General features: G+C 37.2%; 1 protein-coding gene across 1 annotated transcript in view; it reads right to left on the bottom strand.

Moving 5' to 3' along the window:
- The window catches only part of rap1b (RAP1B, member of RAS oncogene family), a 51957-nt gene that overhangs the window by 14382 nt on the left and 18282 nt on the right, over positions 1-19293 (bottom strand). The window contains exon 2 of the mRNA XM_058774349.1: positions 5295-5374. Coding sequence (XP_058630332.1) covers positions 5295-5351 — 57 coding nt within the window. The 5' untranslated portion in view covers positions 5352-5374. The remainder of the gene's footprint in view (positions 1-5294; positions 5375-19293) is intronic.

Genomic DNA, 19293 nt, shown 5'->3' with positions numbered 1-19293 from the left:
CCCACACACTTCACTGGCCCTATGCATCTCAAGGCTGTTGCTGGGCCGCATTGCGCATATGTGCCCGTTTCAGAAGAGGGTTAGGGCATGAAGTAAAGCGGTGAGGACGCCCGGCGTTTGTGAGTGGCCCTGGAGAGGTGATGTGTGCTGATGCAGCGGAGTTGAACTGATGTGCTTGAGACAGACCATGTGCACGAGTGTCAGCTGGCACATATGCTCTGAACGTCTTTTATCCTGCAGCTCTGTTCCTTATTCTCTCTGGCTGGTTTACACTAGTGCCTCTCTAATGCACACACACTTTCTGGCTCCATTCCTTACAGTAGCTCTGAACTGCAACCTACTCCACACACACACAGAAAGAAGGCTAAAAATAATCCATATATGGGAAGAGAGATGTGGAAACAAGGTATGTAAATTCAATGGAGGCCACTGATTACAATGTTCCAACAAAGAGCAGTAAGGATGTGTGAAGGAGAGGAGTGTGTCTGTGTGTGTGCGCATGCATTGCTCTGCTCTCAGCGATTAGATCAAATGCACACAGGCACGCTCAGCATGCTGATATCCCAGCAGCCACTTCAAGTGAAAGCAACAAATATTGTGGAGATGATGGGTATCAAAGGATTAGTAAAGGTCATGCTTATATTAAAAAAGCTCTTCTGTTACAATTAATAAACAGAAAGGGTTTGTTATTGCACTACAATATTAATTTGGGTATTGCCGTTAAGTCTTTGAAAAAGTACAGGACATTTTATTATCTTACCAAAAAAAGAGGGTAGCTTTATATACACATTAATATATATTTATAATTTGTATAATTAAAATAATATGTTTGATACTATAGTGACTGCATTTTATTTAATAATTATTATTAAACTAATGATTATCATCATTATCATTATTATTATTATTATTATTATTATTATTATTATTATTATTATTAGGGGAAAAAATCCTTTTACACCATCATTGTCCAAGGAAATTATTAAAAATATTACCTGGAAATATTTACTTAAATTACTTTCTAGTCACTGTTAAGGTCCTTGCACACTCCGAAATTTTCGTAAGCGTTTTTTCCCTATTCGGCATCCTTTCCTATCAAAATGCTTGTTTTATGGATGCGAAAACTCACAAAGTCGAACCTGATCCAATTTTTTTTTTTTATGACAGACGAAAGTTTCGTGTTCGTGGCAGTGTGTGATTGACACAACGTGAGGTCGTATTTATTTTTTTAACATGCGAAAATTTCGGACTCAGTTTGCAATGACCTTTAGATATATAAACATAACATTAAGGACACTATCAATTCAATTCAGATCTATTTGTAAAACCAACTTAATGTATTGTTAAAAATAATTGTTAAATACACTACCATCCAGTAAGTTTTTTTGTTTTTGTAGTTTCTTTCACTCATTTATTTATTTGATCAAAAACAAAGTAAAAACAGACATTGTGAAATATTATTAGAATTTAAAAACTCTTTTCTATTTTAATATATTTTAAAATGGAATTAATTCCTGTGATGTCAAAACTGAATTTGGTGCTCAAATTTCTTACTATTATCAATGTTAAAAACATACTTTTATAGAAACCGTAGTCCTATTTTAGGATTATGATCATCATAAAGTTCAAAAGAACTATTTTGCACCATTACATGTCTTTACTATCATTTTTGATCAATTTAATGCATCCTTGATGAAACTTTGATCTTTTCTCTCAAATTATCCATGGACCGCCTAGCACCCACTTGCGACTCCCTGAACTCAGTTTGAAAACCGCGTCTGAGTTTCGAGAGCTATGGTGGAAGGTGAAAGGTGGCTTTTGTTTTTAGGCTATCGATGAGCAACACCACATTAGCATGTGCGGCCTCACTCATCGGGCACACAGAAGTCAGCAGCACAATGGGCATCTGAGTGGATCCGCTCCTGCCTGCAGGCAGATGGGCTCTCTGTGTTAGCTCTGGCAATCCATCATTACTGCTCAAGCTGACCCTGTTGCTCCTGTCCGGCTCTCTGCACTCCCCCGGACTACCGCAACTCATCTGACAGATAAACTAGCAGGGTGTTGCCTGGTAATGCAACAGCTCCTCAAAACAGTTAGATCGAGTCAATGTTTGAGAACAGCCCAACTCATTTTTATTTTAATTGCTGTAGTCAAGGGTGCAGTACAAGCATGAACACACAAACTCATGAGTAATCTCTGAACTAGACCACAGAAATCAAAGTCCATGGTGAATCTATGCTATCGGGCCATATGTCAACCCTACTACTTACCATATAGCTACTAACGACTGACCACAGTGTGGTTTCTTCCTCTGCTGTAACTGTGTAAATTGAGCCATATGCACAAGTGCTGAGCTAAATCACACTAATGGCTGACTAAAGTCAGCAAAGTATTGTTCTGGAAGTAAATGTCATATTTAAATGTCCATTCATTTGAAATTCAAAAATGCAAAAAATTAAAAAATGTGTTTAAAATGCAAGTTCTTAAAGAATAATCTTTCTATTCCTGTTATTTCATATACTATACCATTTAAATGTTTAATTAACACTTATTTAGGAAGCATGCGTTCAATTGATCAAACGTGAAAGTAAAGATATTTGTAATGGTACAAAAAGATTTCCATTTCAAATAAATGATATTCTTTTGAACTTTATATTTATCAAGCAATTCTGAAAATAAAATGTATCAAAGTTTCCACAAAAATATTAAGCAGCACAACTGTTTTCATGATAATAATAATTCTTGAGCAAACTGCATATTAGAATGATTACTGAAGGATCATGTAACATTGATGACTGGAGTAATGACTGCAGAAAATGTACCTTTTCCATCACAGGAATAAATTATATTTTTAAATTTATGAAAACAAAAAAGGAGTTTTTTTAAACTGTAATAATATTTCACAGCATTGCTGTTTTTCCTTTTAAATGATAGTGTAATTCTGAAAAAAAAAAAAAATTGCCATAAGTCATTCATGTATTTATATTTTCTTACTAAGGAAAGTAATTTGAAAAATATATATTTGAAAATGAAAAAAAAATAAAATAAAATAAAGAAAATGATGTATTCAAGTTACCAAAAGTATAATTGCATTTTTATGTATTTCTAAATAAATTAATAGAAAAAAAAGACCCTAAAATATAGGCCTTTCATTTCTGGGACACTGGTGTCACCAGACAGAATTCATTCAGGTTTCCTAAACACTTCCACATTTGCCATTGGTTTGCCCAACAGGAAGTCCCACCTCAAACTCACAGCACTGTTTGAGCCAGTGTTGCTGTGTACATCTGGTCAAACAAACTCAAACAAATGTTTTGCTATATTGTTTTGATGTAATGCCAGTGCATACAAAACAACAGTGTTGATTCCTGAAGAAGAAAAAAAAAAAAAAACACTTTGAAAAGACTGGTACGGTTATCTACGAGACAATTAGTTCATTCATTCCTGTAAGTCCTGTATTTGTCTTTTCGCCAGATTTGCGGGGCCACTTATAAAGTGGGTAGCCATTGTTACAGTCTATACAGCTCCATTACAGGACACCAGGCTGACCCCACACAGTAATGATCTGATTTTACAGACCTGTCTCAGTCCCCATGTCTGCACGGAGCAGGACAGGAGCTTAATGTGAATGCATTTACAACACGATTAACTCCGCGTGGCCATTTCATCCAGACCCATCCATAGTGCTCCAATTAGAGTTAATGGACAATAAAAGTCTATGTGCTTTACGCTGAAAGAGGTCTACACTGAGAGGCAAGAGGATGGATGCGGACAGTTCTCACACCCTGTGGCACACATACAGCCAATGGGTTCTTTGTTGAGCCCCGAGGTGAGTGGGTCGGGCCATTGTGGCCTCTCTCCAATGGGTGAGCCATTTGAGTTCATTGGGATGGAACAAATTAGGTCAAAGTGGTGTCAGCAGGACGTACGGTATTACATGCGCAGTACTAGCCTGCTAACGAGCTAAGGAAGCAAACAGTGTCCTCAGTGATAAGAGATCATTCCTGAGGAAACTGCTCTGTTTTTAAACTTCAAGGTAAATGTGGAAATTTAAAGCTAATGGCAGGCAGCAGAAATTTTCCACAGGGTTTTGTCGTTCTGACCCACTGAATTTTAGAAGAGCTGCCGAACTACTTGTGGTTTCGCAATGTTATTCTGACATATATTATGCTGACTGAATAGCAAATGCCAACTCACTGAGGCACAGTCATTTCGCTGTATCAGTGACTCAGCTATTTGATGTTTGAGTGGTTCAGAAAGGGCACCGCAACCAACCACAGGCCAGTTTGGTTCTCACAACCTTTATCGACCTGATTGTGGACAGACGTTCTCCAGAGACACTACATGGATGGAAGGAGCAGCGCAGAAGCTCTTTCAGATGGGGAAACCAGTTTCTCTACAGTTAGACGATGTATGTTTTCCCCCGAAATAGGATCTAATTTGTTATATATGTTGAGGGGGATTCCTAAAATGGACATGCCATAAAGGGCAAGACAAATTCATAATGTTTAAAGGGATGGGTAAGGAGTCGTTCTCATGTCATTCCAAAATTACATGACTTTATTTCTGTAGAATACAAAGGTAGATATTTTGAAGAATGTTTTAATCATTACAATAAAACCCACCAAGACATTCTTTTTATGAACTTTACCAAGTTTTGCCAACTTTACCATGTTTGGAATGATCACAGAATTGTCAGGTGAACTATTCTTTGAATGTCTAAACATAGATTTTCACTACACCATTATCTTGGCTAAAATACTTTGCGTTAACATTAACTTTACATGGTACTGTCATTTTTTTTTTTTCTTTGCGCACAAAAAGTATTCTCGTAGCGTCATAAAATTAAGGTTGAACCTTGTCACATGGACAATTTTAATGATGTCCTTACTACCTTTTTGGGCCTTGAACGTCTCAGTTGCATTGCTGTCTAGGGTCAAAGAGCTCTCGGGTTTCATCAAAAAAAAAAAAAATCTTGCACGAAAGTCTTACAAGTTTGGAATGACATGAGGGTGAGTAATTAATGACAGAGTTTGAATTTTTGGGTGAACTATCCCTTTAAAATAGCGACACCCCTGGACTGAATCACTTGAATTTGAGATACTTGTTGATGAATTGTCAAATCACAAGGAAAAATGTCAGCAAGCACCACTTATAATATTTGTGGTCTAGAACTAAACTGTAAGATGCTTACGAAAGATAAATGAACATGAAAATTGTTGTTTATGTAGAAAAAAAAAACTGCATGATAAAGAGATAAAGGAAGGAGGCAGGGATGTTTGGCAGTTACTTACCAGCGCAGACTTGCCAACACCTCCTGATCCGAGGACTACTAACTTGTATTCACGCATTGTGCAGTGTGTCCGTTAACTACCTGTAGAAGAAACAAGAGAAAAAAAAAGAAGGTAAGTCTCCAGAATTTCATACAAGTAGCTAAGCTACTCAAAGAAAAATCAATACGGTTTTATTCAGATGACTTTCTATTAAACTTTGAACACAAAAAGTTCATGAAAAGTACACCATAGCACTTCAATGCATAACCTGAAGCTGAGAGCCGTAGTCAATCAAGCAACAAAAGGGATTTAGACCTATGGTCGGCCCTCAAGTTCAGAGCTATCAGAAGGCCACCAGCGTGAAATTGCTATAAAGCTGAGTATCTAATCTGAACTGCACCCGCAAGACTCCTGCCCACTTATTAATTAGAATGTAAAGTTTCCTTTGACATCACAATTATGTGTCAACTTCAGCTTTTGCACCTCAAAAAGATCATCAATCATCTGACACGTAAATGTGCATTGCCCACGAAGGTGTTTGGTTTGAGGTCGTGTAGCTATGCACTCATGCCATTTCCTTCTTTGCAGGAAGAGAGTGGAACAAGAGCGGTGTGGTGGGGTTGACATAGATCTCAGATAAACGACACACATCATGCACACACACACACACACACACACACACAGATGTGAACTGCTCCACACCCTGTCTCTTGGGTCTTTCAGTCTGTCTCACTCCTCATGTAACAGAGTAATAAAATTACTTACAGACATACACAGTATGAATGTGTATTGGCTTGGGTCAGAAAAGCACTTTATGTGCATAAAAAGTTGTAAATGCATGGTCCATGCACTGCAAGTGCACTTTGCAAAAACTTTACATGAACTCATACTGTTGGGGCGGTAACAAACCAATCTAAGCCAGCAAATTCATTGGCTGATTTCCCCAAAAGCATAAACACATGCACTATCAAAACATTGTTTGTTTGTTTGTTTGAATTCCTGACCTGCCAGACATAGCAACAACCAATGGCATTGCTTTGGGGCGGAGTTATCTGTGTGACCAACCAATGGCAGACTGTTTTGAAAAGTTTTGTTTAGTGATGCTAGTGGTGCAACACACACTTTAGCTTTAAACCAGAACTCATGAGAATCTCTTCAAAGCATTTTTAATCTGAAAGAAAAAAAAACCGACTTAAGAACACAGTTTATGAAAACATTCACTATAGCGGCACTTGTGGCAACCGTGAGAAAGCAACATATTGTGTACTTTCATTATGTTAAGTCCAAGTACATCAACTCAGTCCGAGTCAGACACATTTCGGAATCCAACAGCGCACAAAATCGAGCCTGCATTTTCGGGTTCACTTGACCTCGTTAGTTTTTTAGGGGATGTTCACATAAGAGATTTATATATATATATATATATATATAAAATGACTTCGGTTAACCTCACTACATGACTAGTCAGTTGTCGGATGACTGGTCAACCATCAAGATTTAAGATTTAGTTTACATACTTGTCATAGTCATAAATATGCATTAAAAAAACAAACATCTGTCCCTTTCATTTCCCTCATTCCAACCAGGCTTGAGACCACAGAGCAATGAGTTTACAGGGGAAAACAGGAGGCCCGTATCAGATCCAACACGCTGGGTTTTAGTGGGCATGACGGCTGAATCTAGAGCCAGGCTGACTGTGAGACCACGCTCCGATAGAAGAGATTACCACTTACTCACATCTAATGCAATAGACACGAGGGTACCTGAGACTGAGAACTGCCCCAGCCCACTGAACTCCCTCTCAGCAACAGATCAGTGCCAGCAGCTCCGTGCTGAAGAACAAATCCTCTGCTGTCATCGAACGCTCTGCTTTCCATTTACATTGGCAAAGTACAGAGGGAGCGGGAGACGGAGCAGCAGGGAGAGAAGAATTGTGTGGAAAACATAAAATGAGTGAGAAATGAGAGGGTGACAGAATAAGACCCTCTATCAAATGGGAATATGGTGTATAAATGGAAAACATCTTTTAAATGGAAGTATCAGTCGAGAGTGTATTCAGCACAGATGTGCGAAAGCAAATATAAAGTTGAATGACCTCTGAAGACCTAATCCTTCTTCACATATGGTTCAAATACACTATTAGTGACTCCCAAAGTTGGTAGCTGAAATAAGACCAACAAAGCCTAGAAGTAGCAAAAACAACAGCGGTTGTTTGAGTCAAATTGACTACATCTATATCTACATCTTAACAAGAGAGTGAATTCGTTTGGAACAGAGATACATATTTTGTCAGGGAAAAGTCTGATTAGATCTTCACATATGCATTCCACATATGCTTTTGGTTGTCAATGAAGCCCTCAGGCACTAGGGATTTACAGGCTTACATCACAGAAGCAGGGGAATCTGGGTTTGTGGGAAGGAGACATTGCTGTGAAATCATCTTTATTGCAGCATTCAAGGCCATTCTAAATTGGCAATAAGTGTGAGGGATTGAATGTGTGTGTGCACATATGTCTGCAAAAGTATCAAATTTCATTATTTCACCCAAAATATTTTATTTAACACATGAAGACCCAAGATAGTTTTCTTGCAGCTGCTATTCTTCGATATTATTCAATAAATTTGAAGAAAAATGATCTTTTAGTGCGAGTCTACAAAATTTGTGGCCCCTTTTAACATCTGCCAGGTGATAAAAAAAATTCTTCACACTCAAGTAGGTTGCGGTAACCTGGTCATTTTAATAGCGGTTAGCAAAGTACATTTCTGCTACCTGCTGAAAGGACATTTTTGGTCACGTTTTCAATGTGACATCAGTGGTTCAACCATAATTTTATGAAGCTACGAGAATACTTGTTGTGCGGTAAGAAAACAAAAAATGACTTCAACAATTTCTTCACTTAGGGGTCTGTCTTCGACACATGTTCACGAGAGTACCACAACGCATGAAATTACGGTTGAATTTTTTGGGTTAACTCTCACTTTAAATTATCTTCTTTTTTGTTCAAAAGAGGAGTAGGGCTGCATGATACATTGCATGTGATTGTCACGCGCATCGTCAGTAAAGTCAGTTCTGTGATTAGTAATAAATCTCCGTCACCTGTTTTCAAATGGAGCGCCATTTAATACACAGAGCCATAGGTCACCGACAAGTTTGGAATGACATAAAGCCCTTTTCGCACCAAACACAATAACTATATGATGTTTATTAATGAAAACTATAACTAGTTTAAAAAAAAAAAATTAATAATTTGAATTCTATGAGAACAGAAAGTCCACACAACAACTATAATAATAATGAAACAGAGGAACGATATTAATGGAATCACCTTGATAAAAACATTGTCAGTCAATCAGAATCATCCTGAGACTGAGAATAAACAATGTTATCGTCCATTTGTTTGAACAATAATATGGTTATTATAGCTAATAGAGTTATTCTATATTATCATTATAGATATCATTCTGGGTGTGAACGGGCCTTTTCAAGACTTTTTTGGGTTAATGATTCTGTTAGTCTTGACAGATTATTAGCAAAGAATAGTGCTTGAGCAGATAAGAGAGGGAAAAACCTAATGGTCTGGTTTTATTCATATGACCTTTACCTGCAGCAATGACTTTGTTAATGAGAATTACAGCTTGAGTCATAAACTGCAATACATTACTCAGGAAACAGTAATGCCGTGGTAATGGCGTATCACAGTGCATCACACAAACATTGTGGGCTGGGCTGCTGAGGCCTGTGGTCATGTTACAATGACTGGGAGTTCAGGGTGTGTAGATGAGAAGTTTTCGATGGTCATATTTAAGCAAGAGTGCGGTGCACATGAAAGGGTGGATTATGACAGGAAATCGTACTTGATTTCTCAAACCATCCTCCTTTGACACACCACGCCTCTTCTGGGCTATAAAGTCAAGTGATGACAAGCTCAGCTAGAAATATCTCTCAGACTCAGAGGAAGACACAGGGTTGAAACAAATGAGTAACTTCAATCTTCTGTATGAGTGACTAAGCGGAAGACATGCAACATGACCCAAACTCTCCCTGACCTCTGACCCACTCAAATCTAATACGTTTCAGTCAGAAAGCCTTGAAGTAATCCTAAATCTGTTCTAAAGGGAATCTCCACAAGATTTGAGAGTTTCTTTAGCACATCGTCTGCTCTACACCTTGTTGAGAAATTAACAGGCACATTGCACTGCACAAGCCATCGCGCCTGTGAAGTGATCTCTCTCCTACAAAGCTTCCCCTCTAGTAATTAACCAAGCAAGATCCCATGACGCTGTGTAAGAGGATTTTCGCAGTGAGGAAGAATCCAAAACACAATGAGCAGACGCTTCGGATCTTCCTCTCAAGGATGACTAAGGTCTGGAGTTTCAGCATGCTAATGACCTAAATAAACTTTTAACAACAAAATAGGAGAAAATACTCTTTTGGTGACAACTTTAGAAGGAAAAAGTTCTTAAAAGGACTTTATTCATGTCTAAAAATGCTAAAGGGTTTTTAAATGTCAGGATTACAATATTAAACTTCTCTTAACTAAAAAACAATTTGAGACCTTTAGGCTAGGTAAACAAGTGTATATACGTACATGTGAGAGTCTGTAAGTGTGAGGAAGTTCAAAGCCATATGTAAATGTTGTATCCGTGTGGTTTGACAGTGTTTCTCTGTGTGTTATGTTTACGCCCAAGTTAAGTGCGTTTAAGTGGGCCACCTACACACACTTAAGCTAAGACCTGGTTTTATGACAAACAAAGTTTGAAATCGTCATTTAGGGTACCCACCCAAATGTCATTCCAAATCCATAATTATTCATCTTTGAGACACAAATATAATGTAATGTAACCTAAGAGTTTTCTCTCCCTCCATTGAAAGTCTGTGCAACCAAACCCATTAAGACACAAGATCTGTTCATCATATAAAGCGATTGATTAAAATTCAAATGTTCAAAAGAACAACAAAAGCCCAGTATGCACATATAATAAGTATCATATGCCAATACTAGTTTTTCTTTGCCTAACACCCATCCCATTGCAAGTTAATCTTCAAAACAACTTATTTAATAACATTAATAAATAAAAAATCTCAAAATGAATATTCCTTTTTCTAATACTGTACATTGAATATAGTGATGCCCGAATTCACTTTCAGCATTAAAAATATATATTTTAGTTTTTTAAATGCTCATATTTAATGTAAATATGTTTAATGTGTAAAACTACGAGACTAACCGAACAGCCGAGACAAAAAAAATCTAAATACATCAAGGACACTGCTTACAATAACTTCCAACAGGTTGTTTCTACCCAATTTAAAAGTAAAAATGGCAGTAAAATGGCAAAAATGGATTTAGCTTTTGACTTCCCAGCTCTTGACGGATATAGAGAAATCAGGAGCAGAACAGAAGGGAGTGCTCTCAAAGGCTTCAAAAGAGGCCCAGTGTTATCATTTGGGCACCTGTCAACCACAGTCAAAAGCTGAGCAATATCATAAGCGAGAGCCCTTAAATGAGGAAGAGAGGACTTACGGTCCCAACAATCTTTCCATCCATGTTTTGGCAAACTGTTCCTTCTGTCTGACTTTATTACACACATCGACAGTGGAGGAAGAGCAGCACTCGGGCTAATGGCTGAGCAGGCTGGATTTGCTCAGCCTCAGGTTGTCCTCAAAAAAAGGTCAAGAGGTTGCGAGAGACTCAGCAGCACCACGGTGAAAGTGATTCAGTGGTGAGTGGATTCTGCCTCTAAGACCCTCAAACATGGTGTTGAGCTACTTAAAGCCATTAAAAGGCCTTTGAGGATAAGCGCAGCCTTCTATTTAGATTCACACACAAGCCTGATAAAGAAAAGGGTCCCAACACATACATGAAACTCAGTCTCAAAGCACCACTTAAATAAAAAAAAGATGTGGGTCAACTGATACAAGGGACACAATGATTCAGGTCTCAACCAGCTGGAAAGCATACTGTATTCTGAGGCTTGTACCGTGTATATAAGTGCACATAATCAATATTAAGATTATGGCTTCCACAAAGAAAACGAGTTTCAGTAATCATTTAGATCTACACCAAAAGGCATACAAAACAGTAGTAGACATTTTATTAAAAATATTCATATATATTTTTTGAACTTGCAGTGTCTGTTTTATTGATTATAATAGGACAGAATCATCATCAAAAAAAAAAAATATATTTCTATAAATATCAAATTATTATTATTATTTTAGTTTTATTTACAATGGGATAGATTCATCAAAATGCCTCCAAAAATATTTTAATAGTACATTTGCAGTATTATCGGAAATGATTAATCAATTGCATATGCAGCTCTATGCCCTTTCTGTGCACATTGAAGGGCCGGAATACAAGAGGTTGGTCATCTAGAGAAGTCATTTTAATTGAGTCCAATTAGCTTTTGCCAAGCAAAGCATTCGGATCTCTGAATTAATCTGCACAATGCTGTAAACACAGAAAACTAGCTGCCTGTGCCTTAGGCAAAATACAGCGTGCAGACAATATCTCTGCTATGGTTTGTTTATGACCTATAAAAGTACATGATAACAATGTGTACATCTTACTTCATCTCACATCTTTGCAAAAAGTAATTGTCATTTTGGTTTAAGATGACTTTATATGCTTTTAAAGGCATGTTAACAAGTAAAAAGGCCTGTTAAATCACAAAAAAGGATAAGGCAAATTGAGAAAAGAGTTCACGGTCATCCTTCAGACATCAGCGTCTAACAGACAAATCAGCCTATTTGACCAATGCTTTTGTGTGCTAAGGTAAGGGAGACTGAAATGTGCAACGGAACAAATCAACAGTCTTGCTCTGAACTTGCCGGCCACCCGTCAGGGCCAGAATCAGCTAATCACTGGAGACTATGCTGGAAAGGGCTGTATCAGCGTTACAACATGCTGCTGTTAGCCTTCTTCTAAAGCTGGCGCACAAACCTACTGGCAAAAGAGGTTTATAAACCAGAGCACAGACCGTCTGAAAGGGTGTGAAGTGCACAACAGGAGGGAAATGGAAGAAAAGAGTGATATTTCAAATTTGCTGATTAGGTCTTGTGGCCATTACAGATGTTCGTCTTAAAGGAATAGTTTATAAAAAATATGACTACAATGAAATTTCTGTCATACTCATGCTGTTCCAAACCTGTATACTGTTATAATTTCCATGGAACAGAATAAAATATATATTTTACATACACTGTAAAAAGTGATAAGTTGACTTAACTTAAATTTTTTTAGGAAACCCGTTGCCAGTAAATTAAGTAAATGATAATTAAAAAAATAAGTTAATTGAATTGTCAAGTTCACTTAACTTTTTTTTGTTTTATGATTATGTACTTAATTTTAAGGCAACGGGTTTCCCCAATTTTTTTTTTTAAGTTAAGTCAACTTTCACTTTTTACTGTGTACAAGCTTTACATAAATGTAGTTTTTCTCCATTACAGTAATCCATATAACTTGCATATACAAAAAAAGTAAGAAAAATAAAAGATATATTCAAAAACTTGCCTTTATGTGAGGATCAAGCATCAAAATGCACAAATACAAAAAATAAAATGGCTGATAAACTGATAAATGACCAGTGTTAAAATTCCATACTATTTCACGATTTCCTCTAAATAACTAAAAATAACAGACTATGTTTTCAAAGACTATGTTTAAGTGAGTGTTAGATGACAGATAATCTGCTATAAAAATAGTATTTTAATCATCGACATGGTACAGATATTACGGCGTTGTGGTCACTATGGATTGTCATTGTATATATCTGTGAATCTGCTTTAAAAACCATCAGCCTTTGTGTTAAGAGCAACATAAGTGTGAGTAAATATTGACAGACTTTTTGAGTGAACTATCCTTTTTAGAAAGGCTTTCACATGTCAGTGTATCATTTGCTCAAGTGTTCAGTATGAAGTAACGAGATAAACATAACACAACATAAGGAAGACATCAATCGCTCATTCCTGTAGGAAGTGCAGAAGTCAAGGAGTACATGGAGCAGATTACAATCCAAAAATGACTAACCAACACTGGAAAGAGAGAAGAATGAGTTTATCTGCACTCAAAAGATGGTGGCATCTTTCGCCCAGAGGCAGGCTTAGGTGTAAACACAAACTGACAGGCTATAGACACCGGGAGGCAGCGTGAATGAAACCGCGAGGAGCAGACAGTAAGCGTCATTTTGAGAGTGAAGCAGCAGAGATGGTTGTGAATGTGAAGCCGAGCAGCGCTGGGATTGGGGGGGGAGTAGATGGTCTGAGTTCTCGCATTTCAAACCTCAAAGACTTCTCCATCTCAGCCAAATTCATTTCGGCATGCGAGCGCTGGAAAAAGCCGGCGTTAGCCAGCCGTAATGTCTGTGACATTCGTGAGTTCGGGCTCTGGCAGATGACTGGAGAGAGGGAAGCGTTTGCCGTTGGCGCACAGTGCTACAAGTGCTAAAACGACAATCTCGCTAATAGTCGACAAGCATCAGTAGTGCTGGATTTGACACTAAGACACCTTCAACAGAACTAATGGTTAAATCGGAGTTTAACGATAAGCTATGCTGTCACAACGAACGACAAGCTACAAGTCTACTGCTGCCTTGATGTCATGTTGGCATGATTGTATTTACTACATGAGCGCACACAACAAAAATCATAATTACCAGTAGGAAACTGAAAGCCTGGGCTTGAGTAAGAATCGTGGCACAAGCAAACTGATATTGGTTGTAATATGTTGTAACAGTGAATATTCAGTGCACAGTTTCGATAAGAAGTTAGTGTTTTGTTCACAAAGAAGAGCCATAAAGCATGCTGAAAAATGCATTTCCCATTATTTTCTTTGGCTACACCAGAATGATAAAAATAACAGATAAAGCATCAATTTTTTCTTCATATAGTCGCAATAGCTTAAAAAAAAAAAATGTAAAGTGGAAAAAAGAGAGAAAGACTTGAGGTTTGTTTTTGAAAGATGTTTTTATGCTCATGATAGCTGCATATATTTGATCAAAAATAGAGGGAAAAAATTAATATTGTGAAATATTACTACATTTTAAAATAATTATATTTTTCTATTTTAATGTTTTTTAAAATGCCATTTATTCCTGTGATGACAAAGCTGAATATTCAGCAGCCATTACTCCAGTCTTCAGTGGCACATGATCCTTCAGAGATCATTTTAGTTATTCTGATTTGGTGCTCATTTATGATTAAAGTTATTATTATGTATGCTACTTTACTTAGCCCCACCCACCGGGAAATCCCATTGGTCCAAATCCCTGCCCTACATAACTGTATATCAATCATCAAATATGTTCCAAGTTCCTGTGACTTTGTTGCTATTGCAGTATTTTGCTTTCAGTGTAGTATGAAATGTGTCATGCTGCACCTTGCGAGGAACATGACATTACAGATTTCAATACAAGTGTGAAATATTCTAAGCTACATTGCAATGTTTCATGATGTTGCTAAACAGATTTCCATTTGTGAAAAGCACCGCCTGACATTTGTTACACAATGCGGAGTGATGCAGCAGCCTTTGCATAGCAGTGTGAGGAAGCAGACACGCAAACACACACGGTGACTCACTGCACAAGCCGGAAAATCGCCACAGTTTGGGACCCAAGAGGAGATGAGATATCGGTAAATCTTAGGTTCATTGTGATAGGCCACACAACACAAAACAGTGTGCTAAAGCAGGGCTTAGCAATAGCATTAACGCTTAAGCTAAGCCTAATACACCCTGGAAACACCATCAACTCTGATCCTGAATCAATATCATCCCAGCACTCTCTCTTTCTCATTGCCCCTTCATCAACGGCTCAGGTTAGTCCATTTATATCAGCACCGCTGTTCCATTTTTGTCTGACTTCTCCACGTTTCTTTTGGGTTCAGAGGTAGCAATTAGTCAAAGTGAATCCCCACTGGGAGCGGAGATACACGAGAGGCATCTCCACTGCCAAGTTGCACGTGAACATAAAAAGACCCCCTTCTGTGCCATCCGGAGCTATTAACCCTGTCGTCCGCTCTCGTAAAGGGTTACAGAACGCCCATTTAATGAAAGTCGGGTGGGCCCAGCCCCAGCTGTTAAATTAACACAGCTGCTTCACCCCAGGTGCGATGGCACTGCCTCTAGAGTGCCCTAGAAATCACAGTCATCAGGCAGCAAGAAGTGGCACATAATGTCATGTAGCACGCTTTTGAAAGCCACTGATAAGAAAAGGAAGGAGAAAGTGACATCACAGTGCCAAAAAAGAAAGAGGGGGTGCTGGCAGCAGCGCAGGTACGCTCCACAGCCACAAAATGTTTCCAATTAACAAATTATCTCCACTTCACAGCACAAAATCAATCCCATTTAAGTGTACAGGCTTTCTACGAAGGGAGCACATTGGTGTCATCACACTTTAAGGCTAGAAATTTTAGAAAAGTATTAAAAAAATAATTGTGAATATTCGACCAACACATTGCAGGCTTGTGGTCCTGTTGTCCATAGTAAGGTCATTGACTAATATGAGTGCCCATGTTCTTAGAAATGCACTTTTTGTATTCATATTGTTTTTATATGGTTTAAAAAAAAACTTAAAATACTATTGTAAACAATAAATTTATATTTAATGAATGAACAAACAATTAATTAAAAATGAACAAATTTAATGACTTAATGTCACATGGTGTAACCATCAAGTACATTTAAAAAAAAAAAAAAAACGTTTTTAAATACATGTGTACATACAAAAAAAAACTGCAGATCACAAATTTGGGGTCAGTAATTAGAATAAAAGAAATTAATAGTTTTCTATTTTATGTAAATTCCGTTCTTTTCATTCAGCAAAGAAAATATATCATGGCTCCACAGAAATATTAAGCAGTTGACCAATAAAAAACAAACAAAACAAAAAAATTCAACTTTGCTATCACAGGAATAAATTACAGTTTAAATACATACTAAATCAGAAAATTGTTATTTTAAATTGTAATAATTTTACATTTTTTATCAAATAAATCTTTTGATGACTAGCATATATTTTCGAAGGTAAAATGTATTATATATATATATATGCATTTTTGGCTTTATTAAGATAGGACAGTTTGTTGATAGGAAGCAAAGTGAGAGAGAGAGAGAGGGACAAGATCAGGATGCCCGAAGTACAATGGCGCCCAAAGTACCACAGTGCTATATGTCAGAGTGCTGCCTGTCGTGACAATTATTTACAGTTTTCAAAAGATATCCTCCTTTTAATAAAGCTTTTTTTCTTCTTTATAATATCAACAGTTGTAACTGAACATGCATAGCTCAAATCATTTGCGTAGAGTTTGTTTCGAGCCTATGAGGACGTTTTACAAACAGCCTTTACATGACAAGTCCAGGGCCATACAGACTCTCAGAACACTTTTGGTTTGGATCACAATCCAATGTGAAAGGCAAAGGATGAACAGAATCAAGCAAATGACTTGCCTTGTACCTTCCCCATTAAAGGCAAGAATCCAAGGCTGTGACTATTGCCTAAAAAGGCCATTCTCTGATATGTGGTTCTGTGAGGACATCGGTCATGACCTCCACGGTCCCCGCTGGTGCTTTTAAAATGGGTATCGGGATGCAACATCAACTGAGCACTTTGAAACTAAATGGTAGATGGGTCGAGCTTGGTGTCAGAGTGAGATATAGCACTCTGCTTATTCAGACAGAAACATATGGTCCAATGCTTTGGGGTTTAGGGAGTTTCAATGACCTCTGGCCCCATCGCCCCTTCAGCCCATTCCCAGGACTCACCTCAACCTCTCACCCATCATTTGTCATTTCTCAGTGAGGCACGATCAGGCCACAGAGATCCTGGCATGATTCCCTGAGCCAGAGAGAAGAAGAGGAGGGGGAACACACAGTATCCATAAATCATACGCAAAGACAAGAAGATCTCTGACAGGCGCAAGACTAATCCATGACTCACAAATACTAAAACTCAAGAAGGGAGGATAATTTAACCCATTCAGCATGTGCATTTAAATGCCAATATTTCATATAAGTGCATACAGATTGTGATGCTGTACTTTTTGTCGCTAGTAGTAGTTTTAAAGTGACTGCTTTAGGGTCATGTATATATTTTGTATTGTTTATTTTTGTCCGGATCTATTCATCCGTTCAAAAATCTGACACATAAATGTAATTACTTGACTACAGATCTCTTATGATGCACATGTTTATAATTTCTTAATCAAAATTAATTTTAATATTTTTGGGGGTGCAAAGTCTAAGTTGTCAGGGTGGACATCTGTCCTTATATCTTAAAAAAAAAAACTTTGAATTGATAAATTCTGGAAAATTCTCTTTTCTTATTGAGTAGTTGTGCTTGGAAAACTAAGACAGAGAAAAGGGAAAAAAATCTGTCTGTCAAAATTTGGTGCAATCAATGTTGTTGTAAACAAAATAGTTTTGGTTAATTTTGGTAAATTTGGCTAATAAGGCTGAAATAAAATAGAAATAGAAATTAAAATAAAAAAAATGAAATGAAATGGTGCCTTGGAACTGAAATAAAACATTTTAGTTGAAGCACAAAAAAAATTAAAGATAAATATTTAAAAAATAAAAATGACAAATGCACAAAAATACTCAAATTAAATTAATCAAATGAAAACTGAAAATTCAAAAATTAAAAGCTATGTTAATATATTAAAAATACTGTAATAGTATATTGTTACACTGGGAGCAACCAACATGCAGAAACTTTCAGGAAAACAAAACAAAAAACAAAACACTGTCATGGTCAATAAGTCTCTTATAATATCCTATTGTCCTTGATATCTTTATGACAAGGCAGTGTGAGCTCAAGTTGTAAAATGTATTGTGGTACGTTTAGCTTGAACTGTACCTTGAACTGTACTCTCTCATCGGAACTGAATACCTTGCATTTGCTTTACTGATGCAAATCGCTGTCAGTGCAAATGCCCCAACCACTTCCCAGACTGCGTTCTTGGATAATCTTTCTGATGGCTGGGAATTACTCCAAACATTCTAACAGGATTATGGCACCAACAATTCATTGTTTGCAGACACCAGCAGATGATTGAACAAACTATGCTGGAAGTCACAAAAATGAGCATGGAATCAGGCACCCAATGGCAAAACCATTCCCTGCGTGTCAGGACACATGCGATGTGCTGCTTCAGCTCTGGAGAAACTTACTACCAAAAGGCACATACTGAGTCATGGAGAGAAACTGCTTTCAGTTTGACTGAATCTGATGTTAAATTACCATAAAATAAGCACTTCACAGAAATGAATGTTTCCCAGGAGACGTAAGGTCTAGTATTCCGCTTATACCTGCAATAAGTCAGTTATCATGGGGTTTTTTCTCCATCAAAATTCAATGACTTCGCAGGGTTTCTGGCCACTAGATGATTTGGGGTCAAAGGTCATTGCTCTGTCATTACTCAGATGGCATTTGTGAGCATGGGTAATGTCAAAACGCACACCTCTGAAGGGAGAATAATCCATTATAGGCAAATAAAATCCCACACACATTAACCCAAATGAACCTGAACCACAGAGCAACGAATCCTATCAGCTTAAGTGTGATTAATTGATGCAATGCAATGAGAGAGGCCACTATATGAGAACAAGACTTGCTGGCAATAATAAATGCCTAAAAAATACAAATACAGTAATTATTAACATGTCTTTTCCAATCAAATATACCATTGTTCAAAAGTTTGGGGTCCATTGCATTTAATGTTTTTGAATCATGGTTTGCATCAGTATAAGTAGTATAGTAAAACCTGTAATATTGTGAAATATTATTACAATTTAAAATAACTGTTTTCTATTTTTATATACTTTAATATGCAATTCGTTCCTGTGATTACCAGCAGCCTTTACAAAAAAATATTCTAATATGCTGAAGAGAGAGACATTTGAACAAACCTTTGAAAAGTAGTATACATAAATACTGAGATATAATGAAAATTTAAATATAGATTCATATTACATATCGGCAAAAGGCTGCAACAAGAGAGAAAATATTTTTACCCAACCCA

The sequence above is a fragment of the Onychostoma macrolepis genome, chromosome 04 (assembly GCF_012432095.1).
Source record: "Onychostoma macrolepis isolate SWU-2019 chromosome 04, ASM1243209v1, whole genome shotgun sequence".
Lineage (NCBI taxonomy): Eukaryota > Metazoa > Chordata > Actinopteri > Cypriniformes > Cyprinidae > Onychostoma > Onychostoma macrolepis.
This window is presented reverse-complemented; position numbering and strand designations above follow the sequence as displayed.